Below are 23,311 nucleotides of genomic sequence, written 5' to 3'. Positions count from 1 at the left end.
CACTATCTGCAAAGGGAGATAGAATATTCCTATTCTTCCTCGTTTGCAGGTAGAGAAGATCGTTAAGAGAATTAACTTCGAACAATTCAATGCTCGATTGAAACAATCAACAAGGGGTACTGTGAACACAAATGAACGCCGCTTATATACATACGCATTGCTATTTTCAACAGGTTGTTCCTAATGTTTCTATTTTAGCGAGGTCAAAAGAGATCCCATTAGTGGCCTACTGATTTTGCTCGATTCCTTTTGTTTTTTTACACGATTTTTCGCTATCTGCAAAGACTAAACAGAGTATTGCGACTCTGTGCTTGTTTGTAAATAGAGAATGAACCAAAGAGAACAATCAATCAAATGGAGAGAGAAGCAGGCACGACTGATTACAAAGGGGGAAAGGGCTGCGTTAACTACCCTTCACTATCTGCAAAGAGAGAGTACTCCTAATAGAAATGAGGGGTGGGGGGCAGCAATCAAAGCAGATCAGTGTGCATAAACACGAAAAAAAAAATTCTTACCACGTACTTGACATTCGACAGCTTATGATATTTGCTATTAAAAAACCATTGAAATTCACTGAAAAAACCATAGGTTATAGACCATATATAGTTAGGAATTAGCATTTACAAAACCTTGAAAATTCACTGAAAAAACCATAGGTTATAGACCATATATAGTTAGGAATTAGCATTTAAAAAACCTTATTTTACTCACACAAAACCATTGAAATTCCATATATAGTTAGTTGCACTAACTATATATTGCGCACCCGCAATCCACTGCTGATGATGTCACATATTACATCATTCATGACATGGTCAGTGACATCACTGATGACATCACTGATGACATCTCAAATGACATCACTGATGACATCACTGATGACAACATCCAGTGACTATGTTTCTGTAAAGTTAAAATATGTCTTACATATTGAAGAATGAGTGGATGTATAAGTGTCTGGACGAAGGATTTAGTTGGTGCATGACTGAATGTATGAGTGAGTGATTAAATGTGTCTCACTGAGTGCATGGGTTAGTGACTAAACTGTCTTAATTTGTGCATCATTATGTCTGTTGTTCTGTAAACTGCTGCATGTGTTGATCAGTAGCTATATGAGTAACTATATAGGTTATTGATTGATTGCCCAAGTATTTGCATGGGAGACTGAGTGTGTGTGTGGCTGGATGGGAGGTGTGTGACTCTGTACAGATCAATGTGTACTTGTATCAATGATTGTATAAGAGAGTAAGTATGTGTTAGTATATGGTTGAAAACGTAAGGTGCTCTATGTTTAACTGTATAGAGTAGAAAATGGAAGTGTGATTGATTCTTTACAGGACTGACTAGGTGTGTGAGTAACTCCATGGATGAGTGGCAGAGTGTGAGTGTCTGTATAGGTGTATGAGTGCATATGATTGTGTTGTAAACATGAGTGATTGTATGTATGAATGATTGTATGGGTGAATGAGTGAATGTGTGTGTAGACGTAGGAATCAGTGAGTACGTATGTAGTAACTAGTATTGGTGTGTCAATGGTTTCAAAAATTATACTCTGTTTTTAACACTGGGTGAAACAGAGGTTATATTAAAATGTGAGGAGATGCATTGTATTGTCACATGAATGATATCATCAGTGATGTGGTCATTGATGTCAAATGAGATGTCATCAGTGATGTCATCAGTGATGTCATTTGAGATGTCATCAGTGATGTCATCAGTGATGTCACTGACCACGTCATGAATGATGTAATATGTGACATCATCAGCAGTGGATTGCGGGTGCGCAATATATAGTTAGTGCAACTAACTATATATGGAATTTCAATGGTTTTGTGTGAGTAAAATAAGGTTTTTTAAATGCTAATTCCTAACTATATATGGTCTATAACCTATGGTTTTTTCAGTGAATTTTCAAGGTTTTGTAAATGCTAATTCCTAACTATATATGGTCTATAACCTATGGTTTTTTCAGTGAATATATATATATATATATATATATAACGCTCCAAAATCCTCCACCAAGATCTTTTCATTGGGAAGAAGTATAGCACTCACGGGATCATCAGCAAAAAACGGATTTTATTTCAAAGACAGACACGTTTCGGGAAGCGTCCCTTCCTCGGTGTCCTACTGAACGCGCTGCGTGGCGCCACTTTTCAAGAGCCAACAATGCATAATAGACATAGGTGAGGGACTAGGCTGCACATGTAAACATAGGCGCCATCTTTAAGATTGTTATCGCGCACATTACCAACATAACAATTACAAAACTATAATAGTTTCTATACGTAATTTGTACATTGATTACAATCTTGCCGTAGATCGGCAATCCTCAGCGGGGATTGCACCTCCCTCTTATTAACAATTTCGTCAATATGCATATTTTTTGAACATTTAATCTGCCCATATCCAATTCATGAGAATAGTGATTTATAATTCAAGCACATCATGCAAAGCATATCCTGTGCTACATTTCTTCAATCTAAGCTGTGGATCGGCTATTGCAGCCTAAATATGGCTGCTCCTAGTCTCATATCATCTAAGGATATGTAAGGCAAAAGATAGTCTTGTTGATCAATTAGGGCTCTGTTATACTGTGAATTAAAACAAAACAAAAACACCAGCCCTCAACCCATCTTCTGATCTGACATTACAATAATCACAGTTCTAATATTACATTTCTCAGTTTTGCAGTCTCTTAGAGAGTTATATATATATATATATATATATATATATATATATATATATATATACTGGCGATAGCCAGTAGGTATATATAGTTAGGATTGTTTTCCATAGGGAAATCGCAACATTCTATTGGGAATAACTTTGGCGCCGGTTGAGGAATCTTCCTGAAATTTTCCTTAACTTTGCCTCGCTCCGCTCCTTCCCTGAAAGTTTGGGGGGGATTCGTCAAGCGGGGGCCGAGATAAAAGGGGGGTCCCAAAACGTGTTTTCCCATGTTAATTTCCATAGGGCGGTTGGACTCACTTTTAGCCCGAACGGCTGAATGGTTTTCCACCAAACTTGGCAAAATTGTAGGGACTGGTAGCCAGATGTGCCTTTGCTATGTCTCAAGATATGTGCTCCAGTGGTTTTTACGAAAATTAACTTTGAAAAAATATATATTGGGCTACATTGGGCTATATATATGTTAGAGCCCAAATGCAGCCCAATGTAGCCCAAAGATGGCCACCAGAGACAAACAAAAACAAATGTAGCCCAAATATCAGCCAGATGTAGCCCAACTATAGCCCAATGACAGAATGTCCCAGAGTGTTCTAAAGAACAACTAGAGCGCTAACAGTCTTACTTATGACAAAAGTATGGCACACCTGAAGTCATCTTGATTGGAATAAAGTGTTAACACTTAAAACATTTAATTTGCAAAGGAACAAAATGAGGGGGTTCATTTTGCCATAGAAATTATGATTAGTGCTGAAGAAAGAAAAATTAGGGCACATTTTGAGTGACTTTTCAAATCCTCTTATATTTCATTAAAAAAAATCTGATATGCAGTCTCCCAAGATGGCCACCAGAGACAAAAGAACCCAAATGTAGCCCAAATATCAGCCAGATGTAGGCCAACTATAGGCCAATGACAGAATGTCCCAGAGTGTTCTAAAGAACAACTAGAACGCTAACAGTCTTACTTATGACAAAAGTATGGCACACCCGAAGTCATTTTGATTGGAATAAAGTGGTAACACTTAATACATTTAATTTGAAAAGGAACAAAATGAGGGGTTTCATTTTGCCATAGAAATTTTATATCACCTACTGGCGATAGCCAGTAGGTATATATAGTTAGGATTGTTTTCCATAGGGAAATCACAACATTCTATTGGGAATAACTTTGGCGCCGGTTGAGGAATCTTCCTGAAATTTTCCTTAACTTTGCCTTGCAGCGCTCCGCTCCTTCCCTGTAAGTTTGGGGGGGATTCGTCAAGCGGGGGCCGAGATAAAAGGGGGTCCCAAAACGTGTTTTCCCCATGTTAATTTCCATAGGGCGGTTGGACTCACTTTTAGCCCGAACGGCTGAATGGTTTTCCACCAAACTTGGCAAAATTGTAGGGACTGGTAGCCCGATGTGCCTTTGCTATGTCTCAAGATATGTGCTCCAGTGGTTTTTAGGAAAATTAACTTTGAAAAAATATATATTGGGCTATATATATGTTAGAGCCCAAATGTAGACCAATGTAGCCCAAAGATGGCCACCAGAGACAAAAAAAAACAAATGTAGCCCAACTATCAGCCAGATGTAGCCCAACTATAGCCCAATGACAGAATGTCCCAGAGTGTTCTAAAGAACAACTAGAACGCTAACAGTCTTACTTATGACAAAAGTATGGCACACCTGAAGTCATCTTGATTGGAATAAAGTGGTAACACTTAATACATTTAATTTGAAAAGGAACAAAATGAGGGGTTTCCTTTTGCCATAGAAATTTTATATATATATATATATATATATATATTCACTGAAAAAAACATAGGTTACACACCAGTTATAGTTAGGAATTAGCATTTAAAAAACCTTTGAAATTCACTGAAAAAACCATAGGTTTCACACCAGTTATAGTTAGCTGGAAATTTTACTCGCATAAAACCATTGAAATTCCCACGTAATAGTTAGTTGGACTCACTATAACTTGCACGTCTGCAATGCACTGCTGATGACGTCACATATTACATCACTCATGCATATATTTAAATATTTAAACATTACTCGCTAATATATGTATTCACTAAGATACACTTAATAAGCCAGTTAACCAATCAATTTTTTTTTTAAAACACTGAAAAAACCATAGGTTTCAGGCCTTATATAGTTAGGAATTAGCATTTAAAAAAACCTTTGAAATTCTCTGAAAAAACCATAGGTTTCAGGCCTTATATAGTTAGGAATTAGCCTTTAAAAAAAACCTTTGAAATTCACTGAAAAAACCATAGGTTTCAGGGGTTATATAGTTAGGAATTAGTTTTTAAAAAACCTTTGAAATTCACTCAAAAAACTATAAGTTTTAGTGGTGTTATAGTTAGCTGGACATTTTACTCATACAAAACCAATGAAATTGCTCCTATATAGTTAGTTGTACTAACTATATTTCGCGTACCCGCAATACACTGCTGACGATGTTCCATATTAGATCATTCATGACATGGTCAGTGGCTTCACTGATGACATCTCAAATGACATCACTGATGACATCATCCACGTGACAATCACATACACCTTTTCATACACTATTACAATTTTTCATCACTGTTTGTAAAATACAGAGTATCATATTTAAATCCATTGTCACAGCAATACAAGTATCTAAAAATCCACTCAGTGATTCATAGATGTATACACACATCTAATCACTTACCTATGGATTCACTCATACATGCTGTCAATGAACAATAGAACACTATCAAAAATACTTATACATCTATATCGACATTAAACAACAGCACGCATCCTATTCACATATGAAGTCATCCTACTCACTTATGCAAACAATGGATCATACTTACATATTTACTTAGCCAAACACTTATACAAACACCACTTCTTCTATTCATTTAGATAGTAAGTCATACTTAGTGAATTATAAAATCATTATTACACGTATACAGTGATCCATACAGTCACTCACACAATCATTGTGTCTTATGTATACTTATTTATATACAACAACTGACACATACACTGCCTTTTATTTTTCTAGTTTGTTGGACCTGTACCTTTGAGAAATATATTTGCTCATCACCACACCCATAAAGAGATTCCCTCACCCAAACTGTTAGAACATGTAGTTTTATCTTCATATATCTACTGAATCAACTATTCACACATCTTTGGACAGTCACACACCCCCCACCGAACCACACACACTTTCACACTCCCATACAAATACTCAGTTAGCTAATCAATAACTAATATAGACTTTCACATAGCTAGTAACCAACTGTAGAATCAGTTTACACAACAACTGACAAAGTGATACAGATATTCACACAGTTTAGTCACTATCCACTGTATTTATTGAGACATTATAAATTGGTCAAGTAAACAGTCAATTACACTGCTACTAAATCCTCCATCCAAATATTTATTTATATATATCCACTCATTCTTCAATGTAAATTGCTATATATATAATGCATATTTACATAACGAAGCAAACACATTCACTGGATGATGACATCAGTGATGTCATCAGTGATGTCATTTGAGATGTCATCAGTGATGTCACTGACCATGTCATGAATGATCTAATATGTGACATCATGAGCAGTGGATTGCGGGTGCGCGAAATATAGTTAGTACAACTAACTATATAGGAGCAATTTCATTGGTTTTGTATGAGTAAAATGTCCAGCTAACTATAACACCACTAAAACTTATAGTTTTTTTGAGTGAATTTCAAAGGTTTTTTAATAACTAATTCCTAGCTATATAACTCCTGAAACCAATGGTTTTTTCAGTGAATATATATATATATATATATATATATTACCTACTGGCGGTCGCCAGTAGGTATATATAGTTAGGATTTTTTCTCTATGGGTTTTTTGAAAATTCTATGTCTAATAACTTTGGCGTTTGTGGACGGAATTGGCTGAAATTTTCAGGAAAATGGCACATTTTGTTTCTGAGCAGCCCCTGAAAATTTTGGGGGGGTTCGTCAAGGGGGGGCCGAGAAAAAAGGGGGGTCCCAAAACGCGTTTTTCCCATGTTAATTTCCATAGGGCGGTTGGCCTCACTTTTAGCCCGAACGGCTGAATGGATTTGCACGAAACTTGGCAAAATTGTAGGGACTGGTAGCCCGATGTGCCTTTTGTAGGTCTCAATATATGTGCTGCAGTGGATTTTGAGAAATTAACGTTTAAAAAAAGATATATATCTGTAACAGCGGACTGGGCAGCGGCCCAGGACGCGGACTTTTCGCGCAACGGAGCTTTGTGAAGCGAAGCTGATTGGTTCTCCGGCGTCTGTCAACATTCCAAATAGTCCGTAGCGGCCGCCATCTTGTCTCTCGGTAGGATCGAGAGACAAGAGGAGGCGAAAGCGAAGGGGCAAATGACCATAAGGGGGAATAGTAGATCCTCGCTGACCCCCTAGGTTTGATGTGGAGGTTTTAAAAGGGCCCCGCGGGGCAAAAAAAAAAAATAATAATAATAATCGAACGGCTGAATGGATTTGCACGAAACTTGGTAAAATATTAGGGACTGGTAGCCCGATGTGCCTTTGCTAGGTCTCAATATATGTGCTCCAGTGGATTTTGAGAAATTAACGTTCAAAAAAAGATATATATCTGTAACAGCGCTCCGCTTCGCGTACTTTTCGCGTTACGGAGCTTTGCGAAGCTGATTGGTTCTCCGGCGTCTGTCAACATTCCAAACAGTCCGTAGCGGCCGCCATCTTGTCTCTCGGTAGGATTGAGAGACAAGAGGAGGCCAAAGCGAAGGGGGAAATGACCATAAGGGGGCATAGTAGATCCTTCCTGACCTCTTAGGTTTGATGTACCATTTTGCCAAGTTTGGTGTAATTCCGTTCAGCCATTCAGGCTGTAGACGTATGTAAATGTCCTATGGAAAATTGCATGGGGAAAACACATTTGAAAGTGTTGAAATTTAGAACCAATTAAAATGTTACTTTGGTTTTGTATTTGTGTGTGATGAAAGTTAATTGGTTATGTATATATGTCAAATGAAAGGAAACCACAGCCATTTTGTGATACTACTGTCTGAGGTACATTTGTGAGGAATTTTTGGTGGTGAATTTCTGGTGTTTGATTTACACAGTACTAACACTTTTCCTACTTTTGAAAAGGTGAGTTGTTAATTTGTAAGGGGAACTATGTTGTACACTTGAAGATAATTTGAAAAATGTTTTCTGTTATTTATTTGCAGTCCTTCTGTTATACTAAATACTTGATAAAGTTAGTTTTATATTATGTATTACTAAAAACGATAAATGAAAGTGATTATTTTTTTCTGCAATTTACAGCAAGCAATTTCAAAATAAAATGGCTCACAATGAAGAGACCGTGGCAATTTCTTTTGAATTGTCCACTACATTGATTGAAATTGAGAGCACCAATAATGAAACATTGTCACAAGGAGGACATGACTTGTATGATTCCATTAGATTGATTGAAATGGACAGCACCAAGAATGAAATATTGTCACAAGGAGATGACTTGAATGATTCCACTACGTTGATTGAAATTGAGAGCAGCAATAATGAAATATTGTCACAAGGAGGAGATGACTTGTATGATTCCATTAGATTGATTGAAATGGACAGCACCAATAATGAAATATTGTCACAAGGAGGAGATGACTTGAATGATTCCACTACATTGATTGAAATTGAGAGCACCAATAATGAAATATTGTCACGAGGAGATGACTTGAATGATTCCACTACATTGATTGAAATTGACAGCACCAATAATGAAATATTGTCAGAAGGAGGAGATGACTTGAATGATTTTTTTGATCAATCTCTTGATGGCGAATTTATCGAGTGTCTGGAGACGATAGAGTTACAAGAATCATTATTGCAGACTTTTCATGAGGACATTGCTGATGAGGACATGTTACTAGTTCTTTCAAATTTAGAAAATTCTGAAGAATAAATTTATATTTAGAAATCAAAAATTGTTTGAGACATTATTCATTTTTATTTTTAATTTATGAGGTTGTAGCGAAGTGATTGTAGTATAAAATGAGACTTATAGTATAGAGTGCAACATTTTTATGTTACATGGTAAGTTTACTCATATTTACTTCCCTTCTGCCACTATATTATCTCCAATGTGTATTTGACATCTCTTCTTCATCTCCGGCCTCCTTTCTCTCACTGTGTGTCTCCGATGCATCTTATCGGTGCTATTTTGTGTAATTACAGAAGAGAGTAAAATAAAATAGTTCGGAACGTGAAAAGGGGGCAAAGTAGAGTACTCCTCACCCCCTAGGCCTTTTTAGGCGGTCCCAAAAGGATCAGTTTCTGCTTTCCTGAGAGATTATGGTATGAGTTCCATATACCACAATAACTTGCATTACAACATGCAAGATATCTATCTCCTATTACCAACTTTTGGAGATATTCGCGCTAAGCGCGAATATCTCCAAAAAGTAACACCTGCCCTGAGCAGTTCTTAGCCATGTTATCCAATGGGAGGTGGATAACATGGCTAAGAGCATTAGCTCGGTAATGTATGAATATCGCTGAGTTTTTAGCGATATTCATGCATTGCGGCCGTTTATTATCGCATTTGTGATAAACCTTGATAATAGCAAGGTTTATCTTTGATAATTTCTGACGATGCTTAGCGGTAAAAAATTCGTTGGTAAGCATCGTTAGCGATAAATATCGCTTAACTTTGGTAATATGCCCCAACGTCTGTTAACGTTCGATTCGAAGGAAATGAGGAAGTGTTGAAAAACATTGTCTGCGCCATCTTGCCTTTTTTGAAATGCCACACTTTTGTCGTGCACGGCAGCCATTTTAGATGTCTTGACCAGACCCACTCTCTGCACGCTGTCGATTCGTAGCATGGCTCCTCACCCTCGCAAGCATCTTCCCCAGGCACTGGTCACCCCCGCTCTCTGTCTTATGCATGGGCAATAAACCTCCCCCCATCTGCGCTGCTCTTCCCTGAGAATCACACTCTGTGCCCGCCCGACACCTCCCTTTCGCCCTATTCACTACCGCACCCTCTGACACTCCTCTTCCTCTGTGTCCGATTGTCCAGGCTATCAGCTAGCCCTGCAGATGTAGTTTATGGCCTCAGCTGTAAAGAATCACCCCTCTTCAAAGGAGTTATAGTAGATCAAGGCCCACACCCGATGAGATCCGTCACACCACACGTGTTCCTACTATCTGAAAACTATCCTGTATTGTGATTGGGGAGGGGATCGAGCCTGAAGCGGAAGATTCCAGGAATGACTCTTTGTACATCAAAGTTTTTACAATTATGTCTCACATTAAAAATATATAGCACTCCAACAAAGTAGTAGGAATATAAAACTTTAATAACATATAAATATATACAACAAAACAAAAACAGTAAAAACATTTAAACAACGAAGAGACCGTGGCAATTTCTTTTGAATTATCCAATAGATTTATTGAAATTGACAGCACCAATAATGAAATATTCTTGTCAGTAGCGGTCTGTTGTGCGAATAGTTCCAAGGCAGCACAACGCGCTGAAATCTAGATGGCACTAAAGTGATGTCTAGCAAGTTGCCGCCCAGCACATAACGGCGTGGGGCGCCGCGGGGGTGAGTGAGTCCAGTAGGCACCACAGCTATTCTTACCGGCATTGCAGAATTACTGCTGGGGACAATGCCTGTGCTGTAGCAGGGTCACAGCAGAAACAAAAAGGATTCTGTTGAAGATGTTGTTGGTTTTCAATTTGAAAACAGTTCTGGTGTCAACTGCTATGCTAATGTAGTGGTTAATGTTTTGTTTTCTCTAGAAAATGTAAAAGAGGGGGAGGCAGTCCAAAGTTCCGTTAAAAGGGCAAAGGAAAGGATCGGTGGTTTGAACTATCAGTCAAAAAGGGGAGGGGGTGCAACAATTTTTCCTACCGGGTCACACTGTGCTTTTACCGGAAGTGAGGTCTGCAGGATTCTAGTAATTCAAAGTGAGGCTGGCGCCGACGTCCCGCGAATACAGTTTCGTCACTCCACGGGTGATCATGGCAGTCATTCCCCATCGGGGGTCGGAGACTCCCGCGGCTCCTCTAGAATCTTCAAGGTCGTGGAGGACTACGGTGGTGGAGTCAACCAGTGACCGGGCCATTTCTTTATGCTGGGCCCGCTCTTGCCAGGTCGACCGCCATTTTGAGAGTTCGGTAGCTACTGGCGATCGCGGGGTCAAATGAGCGGACGGGCTCCACCCTGCCGGGCGAGACGTTGCAGCATGGCCACAGTGGAAGAACTCTTTTCCGGGCGCCTGGAGCGCTGAGGGTGCAGCTGGGAAGCCTCCACTGGGGAGGCGGGAGAGGCCTGTTCGCACCGTCTCTCCCTCCCAGTGCACCCCACGGCGTCTCGCTTGATATTTGTTATGGCCGGACCAGGCGATGAGGACGAGGGGGGGGGGTCGGAGGCATGTGCAAGACATCCCCCCCCAGGGTTGTTGCAGCAATTATACAAGAAAGAAGAAGTGTCCCGTCCGTCTTCGGGCCGGGCTTCCGGTAGATGTCGGCCGGACGCCCCTGGCTCTGGCCCCATGAACGGGTTTCTTGGTTTATCGGCTGCAGCCGGATCCCGTCGGCCTCGGCCACCCGACCGTTGGTGGCCGGACCGGAAGAGCATGTGGCGGGACTACCTGCAACTCTCAAGGGCCACCGCGGCCGGACTGGGAGAGAGAGGGGAGGGTCGAGGAGACATTCCCCCCCCCTGCAACTGTTCAGCGTTGTAAAGGCAATCCCCTGGCCGGGTCCCGCTGGTCTCGGCCTCTCCTCCGGCTACACCCTACGTTAGGATCTCCTGGCCGAGGCGTGGCAGCAGGACCTGCCTTATATGGGCTGCTCCCGGCTGGGCGTAGCCGGAACCCTGCTCCACCTTGGAAGTTTCCAGAGTGGGGGCGGATGTTCTACTGACTTGCATTTTCCCTAGTCTATCGATTTTTTTGGCGTGGCAGGCGGTGGGACAGCGAGGGGTGATTTGGTTTCTCTTACTGTTTTTCTGGTCTCTCACCAATGGCATATTTTAACGTTTTCTTGTTTCTAGGACATTAACAGGTTTTATCATTACGTTATGTTATCGTTTCTTTGTTCGTTGTTTAATAAAAGTTCATGTTCATCAGTGGCCTACTGATTTTCGTTTTCCTATTCTTTTCTTTCCAGGTTGTTTCATGCTAAAGTTTCTGTTAACAGGATACAGTGATCACTTCGTTATTATTGCATATGTCCTTTTCACTAGGGGTGCTCTCTGGTCGGGCCAGATGACGTATGTCTAGTAAATGGTCCGGGTGAAACAGGTGCATCAATCAGTGGGGAGTAGATAGGCATGACAGATTACAACGGGGGAGAAAGGTCCGCATTACGTACCCTTTCACTACTTGCAAAGATTTTCCTACGTTTATTTGCAAACAGGGAATACCTCCAAAAAGAACTAATTCCCAAACAGTCAATGTTCGGACAATCAATCAATCAATGAGGAATGAAATGGGTACGACGTGTTAAAGGCTTGCGTTACCTACCCTTCACTATCTGCAAAGGGAGAGAGAATATTCCTATTCTTCCTCGTTTGCAGGCAGAGAAGATCCTTAAGAGAACCAACTTCGAACAATTCAATGCTCGATTCAAACAATCAACAAGGGGTACTGTGAACACAAATGAACGCCGCTTATGTACATACGCATTGCTATTTTCAACAGGTTGTTCCTAATGTTTCTATTTTAGCGAGGTCAAAAAGAGATCCCATTAGTGGCCTACTGATTTTGCTCGATTCCTTTTGTTTTTTTACACGGTTTTTCGCTATCTGCAAAGACTAAACAGAGTATTGCGACTCTGTGCTTGTTTGTAAATAGAGAATGAACCAAAGAGAACAATCAATCAAATGGAGAGAGAAGCAGGCACGACGGATTACAAAGGGGGCAAAGGGCTGCGTTAACTACCCTTCACTATCTGCAAAGAGAGAGTACTCCTAATAGAAATGAGGGGTGGGGGGCAGCATTCAAAGCAGATCAGTGTGCATAAACACGAAAATGTTTTTACTTACCACGTACTTGACATTCGACAGCTTATGATATTTGCTATTAAAAAACCATTGAAATTCACTGAAAAAACCATAGGTTATAGACCATATATAGTTAGGAATTAGCATTTACAAAACCTTGAAAATTCACTGAAAAAACCATAGGTTATAGACCATATATAGTTAGGAATTAGCATTTACAAAACCTTGAAAATTAACTGAAAAAACCATAGGTTAGAGACCATATATAGTTAGCTGGACATTTTATTGACATAAAACCAATGAAATTCCATATATAGTTAGTTGCACTAACTATATATCGCGCACCCGCAATCCACTGCTGATGATGTCACATATTACATCATTCATGACATGGTCAGTGACATCACTGATGACATCACTGATGACATCTCAAATGACATCACTGATGACATCACTGATGACATCTCATTTGACATCAATGACCACATCACTGATGATATCATTCATGTGACAATACAATGCATCTCCTCACATTTTAATATAACCTCTGTTTCACCCAGTGTTAAAAAGAGTATAATTTTTGAAACCATTGACACACCAATACTAGTTACTACATACGCACTCACTGATTGCTACGTCTACACACACCTTCACTCATTCACCCATACAATCATTCATACATACAATCACTCATCTTTACAACACTATCATATGCACTCATACACCTATACAGACACTCACAGTCTGCCACTCATCCATGGAGTTACTTACACACCTAGTCAGTCCTGTAAAGAATCAATGAGACTTCCATTTTCTTGTCTATACAGTTAAACATAGAGCACCTTACATTTTCAAACATGTACTAACACATACTTAGTTTCTTATACAATCATTGATACAAGTACAGATTGATCTGCACAGAGTCACACACCTCCCAGCTAGCCACACACACACTCAGTCTCCCATACAAATACTTGGGCAATCAATCAATAACCCATATAGTTACTCATATAGCTACTGATCAACACATGCAGCAGTTTACAGAACAACAGACATAATGATGCACAAATTAAGACAGTTTAGTCACAAACCCATGCACTCAGTGAGACACATTTAATCACTCACTCATACATTCAGTCATGCACCTACTAAATCCTTCGTCCAGACACTTATACATCCACTAATTCTTCAATATGTAAGACATATTTTAACTTTACAGACTTATACAGTCACTGGATGTAGTCATCAGTGATGTCATTTGAGATGTCATCAGTGATGTCATTTGAGATGTCATCAGTGATGTCATCAGTGATGTCACTGACCATGTCATGAATGATGTAATATGTGACATCATCAGCAGTGGATTGCGGGTGCGCGATATATAGTTAGTGCAACTAACTATATATGGAATTTCATTGGTTTTATGTCAATAAAATGTCCAGCTAACTATATATGGTCTCTAACCTATGGTTTTTTCAGTGAATTTTCAAGGTTTTGTAAATGCTAATTCCTAACTATATATGGTCTATAACCTATGGTTTTTTCAGTGAATTTTCAAGGTTTTGTAAATGCTAATTCCTAACTATATATGGTCTATAACCTATGGTTTTTTCAGTGAATATATATATATATATATATATATATACACACATACAAACATACATGCACACCTATAACTAGACATATATAGTGGGAGGGAAGGTGCTAGCACCTTCTGTGGATGTGATATAATCCCAGATATTTTTATAGCTTTGCAGCACTTGGCACCAATCTCTACCCATATAATGAATGATTACTTTATCAAATGCTTTCAAATGTCAGAAGGAAACAGCTCGTCATTATTACATGAAAAGCAATCTCACCCCGTAGCCGCTTACAAAAAGTTAAAAAAAAGTTTTTTTAAAAGTGATGGTGAACAGAATGCTGTGACCTTTGCAATAGTAGTTATTTGAAAGATGTGAAACTGGTTATTCAAACTATGGTCTATGTTTCTCAATAGGTGTTAAATAAATCCTCTTGGGAGCGGGGTTTTGCTCATGGAAGTGTCTACAAGACAGAGCAGATAGACCTCAGTGTGAAGATCAAGCAGGGAGATGACAGCTTGGTCTTTGGAGTCAAAGCCGGTGATCCCAGGATCATGAACAAGCTTGATGACGATGGTCTTCCATTCATTGGATCTGTCCTGCAGTATGGAAACCCGTACTACAGCTACCTGAATCTCAATACAGGGGAGAACTTTGTGGTGTACTATAAGTAAGTATGCAACATGGTCGCTGTCACTTTGTACATATCATGTTTAATGACGTCTGTTAACCGCTAATGTACTTAGTACTTATATCTGCTACTGGCTCAGAAATTTGAATAATATTGACAGATTAATAAAGTGTATATAAATAAAGAAGCAAAATGTATATTTGCAAATTATAAAACATTCTGTAAATGTGACGGAATTTGAAATTGGAGGTTAATACTTAAGTTAGTACCCCCAGATTGATTTTTGGGAGCAGTGCAAATGCATCAAACAGAACATAGTATAAACAATGAGCGGTGTGGCGTGGGGGTCAGTGGAATTTACAAAAGCTCCAACCCTGCTATTAGATTATTTTTTATATTTTTTGTGAATTAAATAAAATATTTCATAATGTTTGTAATCGTTTTGATGAATGCTTGCTTCTGTATAGTTTGTGTATTGTTTTGCAGTTCAAATCATCGCAAGTGTTTAGACACAGTGTCCTTGGCTCCCAGTCTCTGGATTCCAGTAATGATTCATTGGGGGCCCCCAGGTTTCAGTAATGATATAGTGGAGGTCCTCAGAAGTTAAAAAGTTAAGAACCACTGTGCTACAATACTAGCAAAAAGATGCATTGCTTTTCACCAATACTTGGTTCACCAGGGTTCTTACACTTCTCTGCCTCTACAAATTTGACCATTGAAATGACCATTGTTCAGAACCCACCTGCCCTTATTATTAGAGTGTCCACTGTTCACTAGTGATAAAAGAAGAATTGTAATTTAGGTCTTCTACTTGGCAATTACTAGCACTAACATTAAGTAGTGAAGACACCTTGGTCAACAGATTGACTTTGATGCAGAACCTAAAAATTCCTGTGTCACAGAGAAACTTTCTGATAAAGGAAAGTTACTTACCCTTGGTAACAATCTTTTTGGTGGATACTCTAACAGCAGATTCTTCACCTCTTAACTATCTCAGGCAGCAGACTTGACCTGGAAATTTCGCAATAATGCTCCTTTCCATTGGAGGGCGCTTGCACCATATCTGCTCCGTAAATGACGCCATTGTTATGTCACTGCTCTTGCCAAAGCAGAAGTAAAAGACTTAGCCCTGGTTCAATGCGCTTTAGCCCTATCCTGCTGGTGGTTCCTTGTGTGTAAAGGTGTAGCACTTCTTGACGCACACGATTCTTCTTGACAACCTTCTCTTCTGGACAGTTTTGCCCTTCATCTCACCAGTGTACCTGATGAAAAATTGGTTGTCAAACTGAACATTCTTGGCATGGTCACTATACAAACTGGATGTCCTTTATTCCTTTTTAGTGGGGTGTGTAAGGGAAAGAAGGCAGGTGTAGGGGATTAGATTACTGTAAATAAAAGGATGTGACCACTTTAGGCAGGAAAGCAGCCCTGGTTCGAAGAACCAGCTTTTCATGAAAGGAGGATGTAAAGGGGGGGCTTGACGCTCAGTGCTTGCACCTTACTGAAACGTCGACCCGACAGAATGGTGGTCTTAAAAAGTGAGCAGTCACACTAGCAACCATGTAAAGGTTAAAAAGGGGTACATATTAAACATGTAGGCACCAGATTAAGGTCCCTCTGAGGAATTATGAGAGGACAAGGGGTAAACATGTTGGTGGGAGCCTTCAGAAACATCATAAATATGGGGAACTTGAACAGCAATGGCTGATCTCTGAAACACAGAAAGGCCAACAAAGCGGGTAAGTAGCCCTTTACTGTCTCAACTGTGCAGCCCTGCTGAGCTAATAAGTGGCAAATCTTAGAACATCTGAAATGATCAGCAGAGTTGTCTGAGCATCATTTGACAAACCTACTCCACCTCCCAGAATACATTGTTTTGGCTGATTATCTGTGGGCACTTGAGATATCCACTGCTTCAGAAGGCAGAGAAAAAGCATTCAAGTGCCTCTATTTCATCTCCCAGAATACTCATTTTGGTGGAGTGTTTGCGGGCACAGCCATCATTTCGGGAGGCAGAGAATTTTAGGTATCTCCACTAAATCTCCAGGCATGAAGTTGTAGGCTCTAGGGGTTTGGGTGTAGCACCTGTCACTCTGGTAGCAAGATTAGGTCTACCCTATGAGGGAGACTGATCAGGGGGTTCAGGGAAAGGTGCACTTGGTCTGCATATGACGCTCTTCTCAGTCAGTTTGGGGCAATTAGGATAATTTGGGCCCACGAGCCGAATCTTCCTCTGCACCAGAGGCATCAACAATACTGGAGGAAAAGTGAAGTGAAGTGAAGTGGAAATCTCCACTTAAACTTAAAGGTGTCTCTCTGCAATGGATGCTGGAAGGCACCAAAATGAGTGCAATGGGCATTGCAGCAAGTGGTAAATAGGTCCACCTGAACTGTGCCTCAAAGGGTGGAGATGTACTGGACCACCTCTGGGTGAAGACGCCACTCGTGATCGGCAAAATGCTGTTGACTCAGGCTGTTAGGACTAACATTTGGAGCACTTGCCAGATGATTGGCATCCAAACAGTTCTGGTGTTCCGTCACCCAGGATCAGAGTTGTTTTACTTCTCGAAAGAGACTGTCTGCTCCACTTCTCCATGCTTGTTGAGGTACTGTAGTGAGGATAAGGGGTTAACTGCAGACATTGCTATGTTAGCATAAGTGAAATATATGCTTAGACACCATTTTGCCGCTTTTGCACACACTACATGGCTCTGTTCTCGTAAATACACTGGTTGCGCTTCTTCACATGACAACTGTCTGATTTTCACATATCTAGCATACACTGTGCTCTCTGTCTGCACAGCGTGTCCAAGGTCGAATAACAATGTATGATGTTTATTCACGTTGATCAGTCCCACGCACATAGACATAACCTAAGGCGCAGCTGCCCAAACTGAAACTCGGGTGCTTTTAATATGGCATTGCATGCATGAGGAAGCACTTGAAGAAAACCTTTCCAACTACGAAGAGCTATGTTTGTCCTGGGATGTGATTCACTTCTTTTGATCTTGGAGGTATGGGGTCCCCCGTCAAAGCCTAGAGGTCTTCTTCTATTATTACTTAAAACTAGCTCCCAGCACAGCGAGGGTGGTAAAGACGTTGTAGTCCTGTTTCCACTGTCATTATAATATGATTTCCACTTTTGTGCTTTATGGAATTGTAACAATGCTGATTGTATTATTCGTACGCATCTTTTTGCTAGTATTGGCGCGAATACTGCATCTCCAAGCATGTTAGTTAAAATTAACATTTTAAACTATATCGTGTATGATTACTCACGTTCTGGACTAGTATGAGTTTTATAGCGAAAGAGTGTTCTTGGTTCCCACTATTCCTGAGAGTTTATTAAGTCACATGTTCTAGTTGTCTAATCATTAGTAGCTTCGCTGTAGAACGGAGAACGAATGAAACACTATTGCTAGTCGGATTGGGGTTCTAGGCACTGAGGTGGGTATTTTGGTACACCACAATACACCAAGGTCCTGGTTTCCTGCACATAGTTCTGTGCACGAGCAGAATCCCTGCAACATGGCGCACCCAACGTTTGGTCTGGTACTTCTATTCGGGACACTTTAGTAGTGCTTAAACTTGTCCACAATGCCCTCACTCCTGTTTCCGGAAAACAGTTGTGACTGCATAACCTACCTACATAGATGAGTAATAGGTTCATTCAAGCTTGAGATTTTAAAGGTTCTTATTGTTATATTGAATTGCTAACCCTTTTTGTGCTGCCTCACAAATAAGTAGTTATCCTTTTCTTTGTCATTATGGCAGTCGATATTGCAGTGCATAGTCGCGCACCACTCCGTCGTCATTTGACACAATATGGAGTTCCTGACGCAGGTGTTGCACTTATTTTTGTGGTTGGTGCTAACCCAGCTTTCCATTTTGAGATATTCTACTCTTGGGTTACATTTGAGGAAGTGAATGGGGATGATAACTTATTCAATTCACACACTCCCACAGCAATACCTGTAGCATATCGGCCATATACGACACTCAAAGTTCCGATTCCGGCATGGCAACACCGTATTTGGTTTAATGGGGCCGTCCCCCACACAGTGACTCCGGTCCGTTTAGGCCCTTTGTCGATCCCTGGGGCCACTTGGCCAGTTTTGGCCGGGTACATGCCACATCCACATTATCTAGCAGCCCCTGAAGATGAATTGAGTGTCTTGCATACCTCCTTATTTGAGGTATAACGGACTCTAGTTCAATATGTTTCCCGCAATCTCCAGGTGTTGTGCAACCAGCCGGATTGGTCGGGATTTCGATTAGTCCTGTCATGGTTAATTTGGTTATGGGCAAGCGTTCCCAGAATAAGGATGATTTACCTTACTGGCTTGCTGAGAAATGTGACCAGCTGGAAGCTGTATTTCCTAATACCACGCCTGTGGAAGAACACAGGATCCTTACGAGTAGGTTGCAGAAAGACTTAGTACCAGAGGTAACCGATTGTGAGAATTGGGGTGAAGTATTTGCAGCGGTGTATGAAAGTGTTTCGGCACACCTTCTATGACGGTACTGCCCTCCGTGATCAAGCGTGTTCAGGATGAACACGGTCCGGAAGCAGCAGAGTAATTAGGATTGAGGCTTGTCTGAGTGTTTAATGTAGTTGCTGATCTCATCCTTGTGAATGTTAAGGGAGATGCGTTTAACTTTCAGGTGTCTAATGCTTTGCGCCTTGTCCCAGAAGAGGCGAAACCCTGTGAGTTACCGAAGATTATTGCTGAGGCTTATAAGACCATTCGCCGCAATAGTTTGGGTTTTAAGCCTTTTGCTAAAACACCAGCAAAACGTCACTCAGACGGTGCAGTCTACTAAAGACGACAGTCCAGTTTTTCTGAAAAAGAATTGGAAAAATAAAAAGCAGGGAAGTAACAACAGAAACATGGGTCGCGTCCTGCGTCACTGATTCCAGAGTCTTCTGAGCGCACTTATGATTTGTGCGACTGTGCTAGAATTAGGTCTCCTGACAGGTTTAAGGTCCCTGATCAGCGTTCTCCTCGTTCTTCACAGGAATCATCAGGCTCACAAGCCGGTAGAGGAGATCGCCAGGATCGCGGCAGAGGTCGAGGTGCCCCGCAAGGACGCGAGCAACCTCGTCAGACTGAAGGTAAAGTCGAGCAGGACGATTTTCCTCATCAACGCCCTCTGTTTCAGAAAAAGAAAGTTGCCGCATTAATAGTGAGATATGCCACAGACTATGAGAACCCAACTTCGGAACCTAACATGGGCAGTAATGCTGCTAGACAGCTCAGCGGTGGTTACAATAGTGTGGCAAGCATTGCGTCCATTTCTGAAGGCGACAGCAACTGACACTTTTATCACAGTTGAAACTGCTGACACCCGAGTGGCTCCCCCTGACAGACTATATGAAATAGTATTTCTGATTGAAGGTGACATACAACGTGTGGTGAAAGGGATTTTTTGGGAAAACCGGACTTCTTCATTTGGCATCTTGTTAGCTGAGGCAGATTGGCCTCCGCCTTTTGTTTTAGCCGCTCCGAGGGGGAGGAGGATGTAATCCTCCCTAGTTTTTTCACACACAGTACCCGAAGAGCAAGCTCTGGTGTTTGCACCGGCTTTGTACCGTACTCTGGTTGGTTGAGAAAAACGTTCGCCCCCACATGAGATACCTTTGCGGTATATGCCACAACCCTTATATCCCCTCTGGCGGGAAACAAAGGCTCCTGTTTCTGAAATTCTAGACAATTAGAGTTTCAAGGAGTGATTGAGACATGTGTGTCACGAATGAATAACCCTCTTTTTACTGTAACCAATCCTGATGTGTCGTACCTCCTAGTTTTAGATTATCGACATTTGAACTCTAATTGTCGAACCTGTTTGGTTCAGAATACCCATAGTTCTGCCCTCGTGGACAGTCTTGTAAGAAAAAGCTTTAAAACCACTCTTGACATTTCAAATGGCTTTTTTAGTCATAACCTGTCCTCTATAATTAGTCAATGGACAGCTTTTACTTCCGGTGGCAAACAAAAACAATTTAAAAGATTGGCCATGGGCTACAAGAACAGCCCGGGCGTTTTCGTCGCAGGTGTCGTCTTTTTGTTAGTCGACATATACCCTGATGCGTACTCGTACGTTGATGATATTAATCTCACGGACAACGAATTATGGCTGCATCTTTGTCGCGTGGACCGCATAATAGTTTTGTTTGCGGACTACGGTTACAAATGTAACTCCCTGATCCCAGCTCCTGCTCGTGCTTTGGCTTGCTGGTGGTATCGTTCACTGGATTGCTTATTCTTACCCGCATTATATTTAACTGGCATCGCGCTTCTGTAGTGTGCATTTGGCTGTGCATTTGTGCTCATTGTGCATTTACATTATAACTGAGCTGCATCGTAGCGCGATTTTTTGAACATACTACCTCACCTGAAATTGCAAGCCCGCTCTGCTGTACTTTGCAGCGCGACACTTGCTAAGGCTTTATTTACTTCCTGGGACTTCGTCTGTGCCCCCGGTGCCGTGGTGCATCTGCAGCCCCTGCCTTGCTCTCCCTTTGACCCTCCGTTTTGTTTAGGTGTTCCCTGGCCCGCCCCCCCTCCCAGCTACCGCCTCCCAGCTGCTGCCCCTCCCACCCACGAATAGAGGGCTCCCTACCTCCTGTGACGTGCTGTGATCGCCTGGACCTGCTCCAGCACGGTCGCTCCCCCCACGCTCCCTGATCCCAGCTCCTGCTCGTGCTTTGGCTTGCTGGTGGTATCGTTAACTGGATTGCTTATTCTTACCCGCATTATATTTAACTGGCATCGCGCTTCTGTAGTGTGCATTTGGCTGTGCATTTGTGCTCATTGTGTATTTACATTATAACTGAGCTGCATCGTAGCGCGATTTTTTGAACATACTACCTCACCTGAAATTGCAAGCCCGCTTTATTTACTTCCTGGGACTTCGTCTGTGCCCCCGGTGCCGTGGTGCATCTGCTGCCCCTGCCTTGCTCTCCCTTTGACCCTCCATTTTGTTTAGGTGTTCCCTGGCCCGCCCCTCCTCCCCGCTACCGCCTCCCAGCTGCTGACCCTCCCACGCTCCGCCCCCCCCACACTCCATTTATGGACAGATGGACCTACGCGCAGCGTCCACGCGCTGCGGCCGCGCCGAAGGTGCGCCAAAGGTAAGCCCGTCTACGCCCATCCGCGCCTGGACCGCGCCCAGCGCCAGACCCCCTGGTCCCCGCTTCACCCACCCTCCCCGCATTACATACGACGCCTCCTCCCTCTTTGCACTCAACCCCGGCCGACTCACTAATTGCGCCCAAGCAGCACCAGGACACACCCATGGACCCTTCACCTGCCACTCCTGCAAATTTACCTGCGTCAAGTCCCATAACAAATCCACAAACACCAAACAGAGAGCCAAAACCAACCACCTAAAATGCATCCTTCTCAACACCCGCTCGGTTCACAAACACGCCATCGACCTTTGGAATCTACTCGACACCATTTCTCCTCCACATCGCCTTCCTCCTCCACATCGCCTTCCTAACAGAAACCTGGATGAATGCCTCTTCAGCTCCAGACATCACCATAGCCATCCCGGACGGCTACAAGATCATCCGTAAGGACCGCCCCATCCAAACAGGAGGAGGCATCGCCATCGTCCACAAGAATACCATCCGCGTCTCAACCAGTTCAGATGACAACCTCGCTATCGCCGAACACCTTCACTTCCAGATCCACACCGACCCCAAGACAACACTTAGGGGCACCCTCCTCTACAGGCCACCAGGACCCCGTACAAAATTCAGCGAAGACATCACTGACTTTATCACCCCACACGCCCTCCCTTCAGAAGAATACATTCTACTGGGAGACCTCAATTTCCATCTGGAAAAGAGCAACGACAGTAACACCACCACCCTTCTGGACAATCTCGCCAATCTCGGACTCAAACAACTTGTTAACACCCCCACACACTATGCAGGACACACACTCGACCCTATCTTCACTTCCAGCAAGCATATCTCCTTCACTCATACCACCCCCTCCACTGGACGGACCACAGCTGCATCCACTTTATTTACAATAAGACCTCGACCCACAACCACCCTCAACCAACTCTGCGAAGAAATTGGAACAAAATCACCATCGACCAGATCTCAACATCGCTTCTTCAAAAACCCCCTGCCTATTCAACGAACCCTAACCAAGCCGCCATCAACCTCACACAATGGCTAACCCAAACGGCCGACAAACTAGCACCCTTGAAAAAACATCAAACCAAGCAAGGTAGCAAGAACGCCCCCTGGTTCAACGATAACCTTAAGAAATCCAAGAAGCTCTGTCGTTCCCTTGAGAAAACTTGGAAAACAGACCCAAACACTATCACCCAAGCCGCCTTCAAAAACGCCACCCGCAAACACCACCAACTAATCCGGACAGCC

General features: G+C 41.9%; 1 protein-coding gene across 1 annotated transcript in view; it reads left to right on the top strand.

Moving 5' to 3' along the window:
* The window catches only part of POLR1B (RNA polymerase I subunit B), a 330,217-nt gene that overhangs the window by 286,997 nt on the left and 19,909 nt on the right, over positions 1–23,311 (top strand). Inside the window, exon 14 of the mRNA XM_078649044.1 lies at positions 14,693–14,946. Within this exon, the coding sequence (XP_078505170.1) occupies positions 14,693–14,946 (254 nt within the window). The remainder of the gene's footprint in view (positions 1–14,692; positions 14,947–23,311) is intronic.

Source organism: Lissotriton helveticus, chromosome 6, assembly GCF_964261635.1.
Source record: "Lissotriton helveticus chromosome 6, aLisHel1.1, whole genome shotgun sequence".
Lineage (NCBI taxonomy): Eukaryota > Metazoa > Chordata > Amphibia > Caudata > Salamandridae > Lissotriton > Lissotriton helveticus.
Note: the sequence above shows the minus strand (reverse complement) of the source record. Positions and strands in the feature narration are given on the sequence as shown.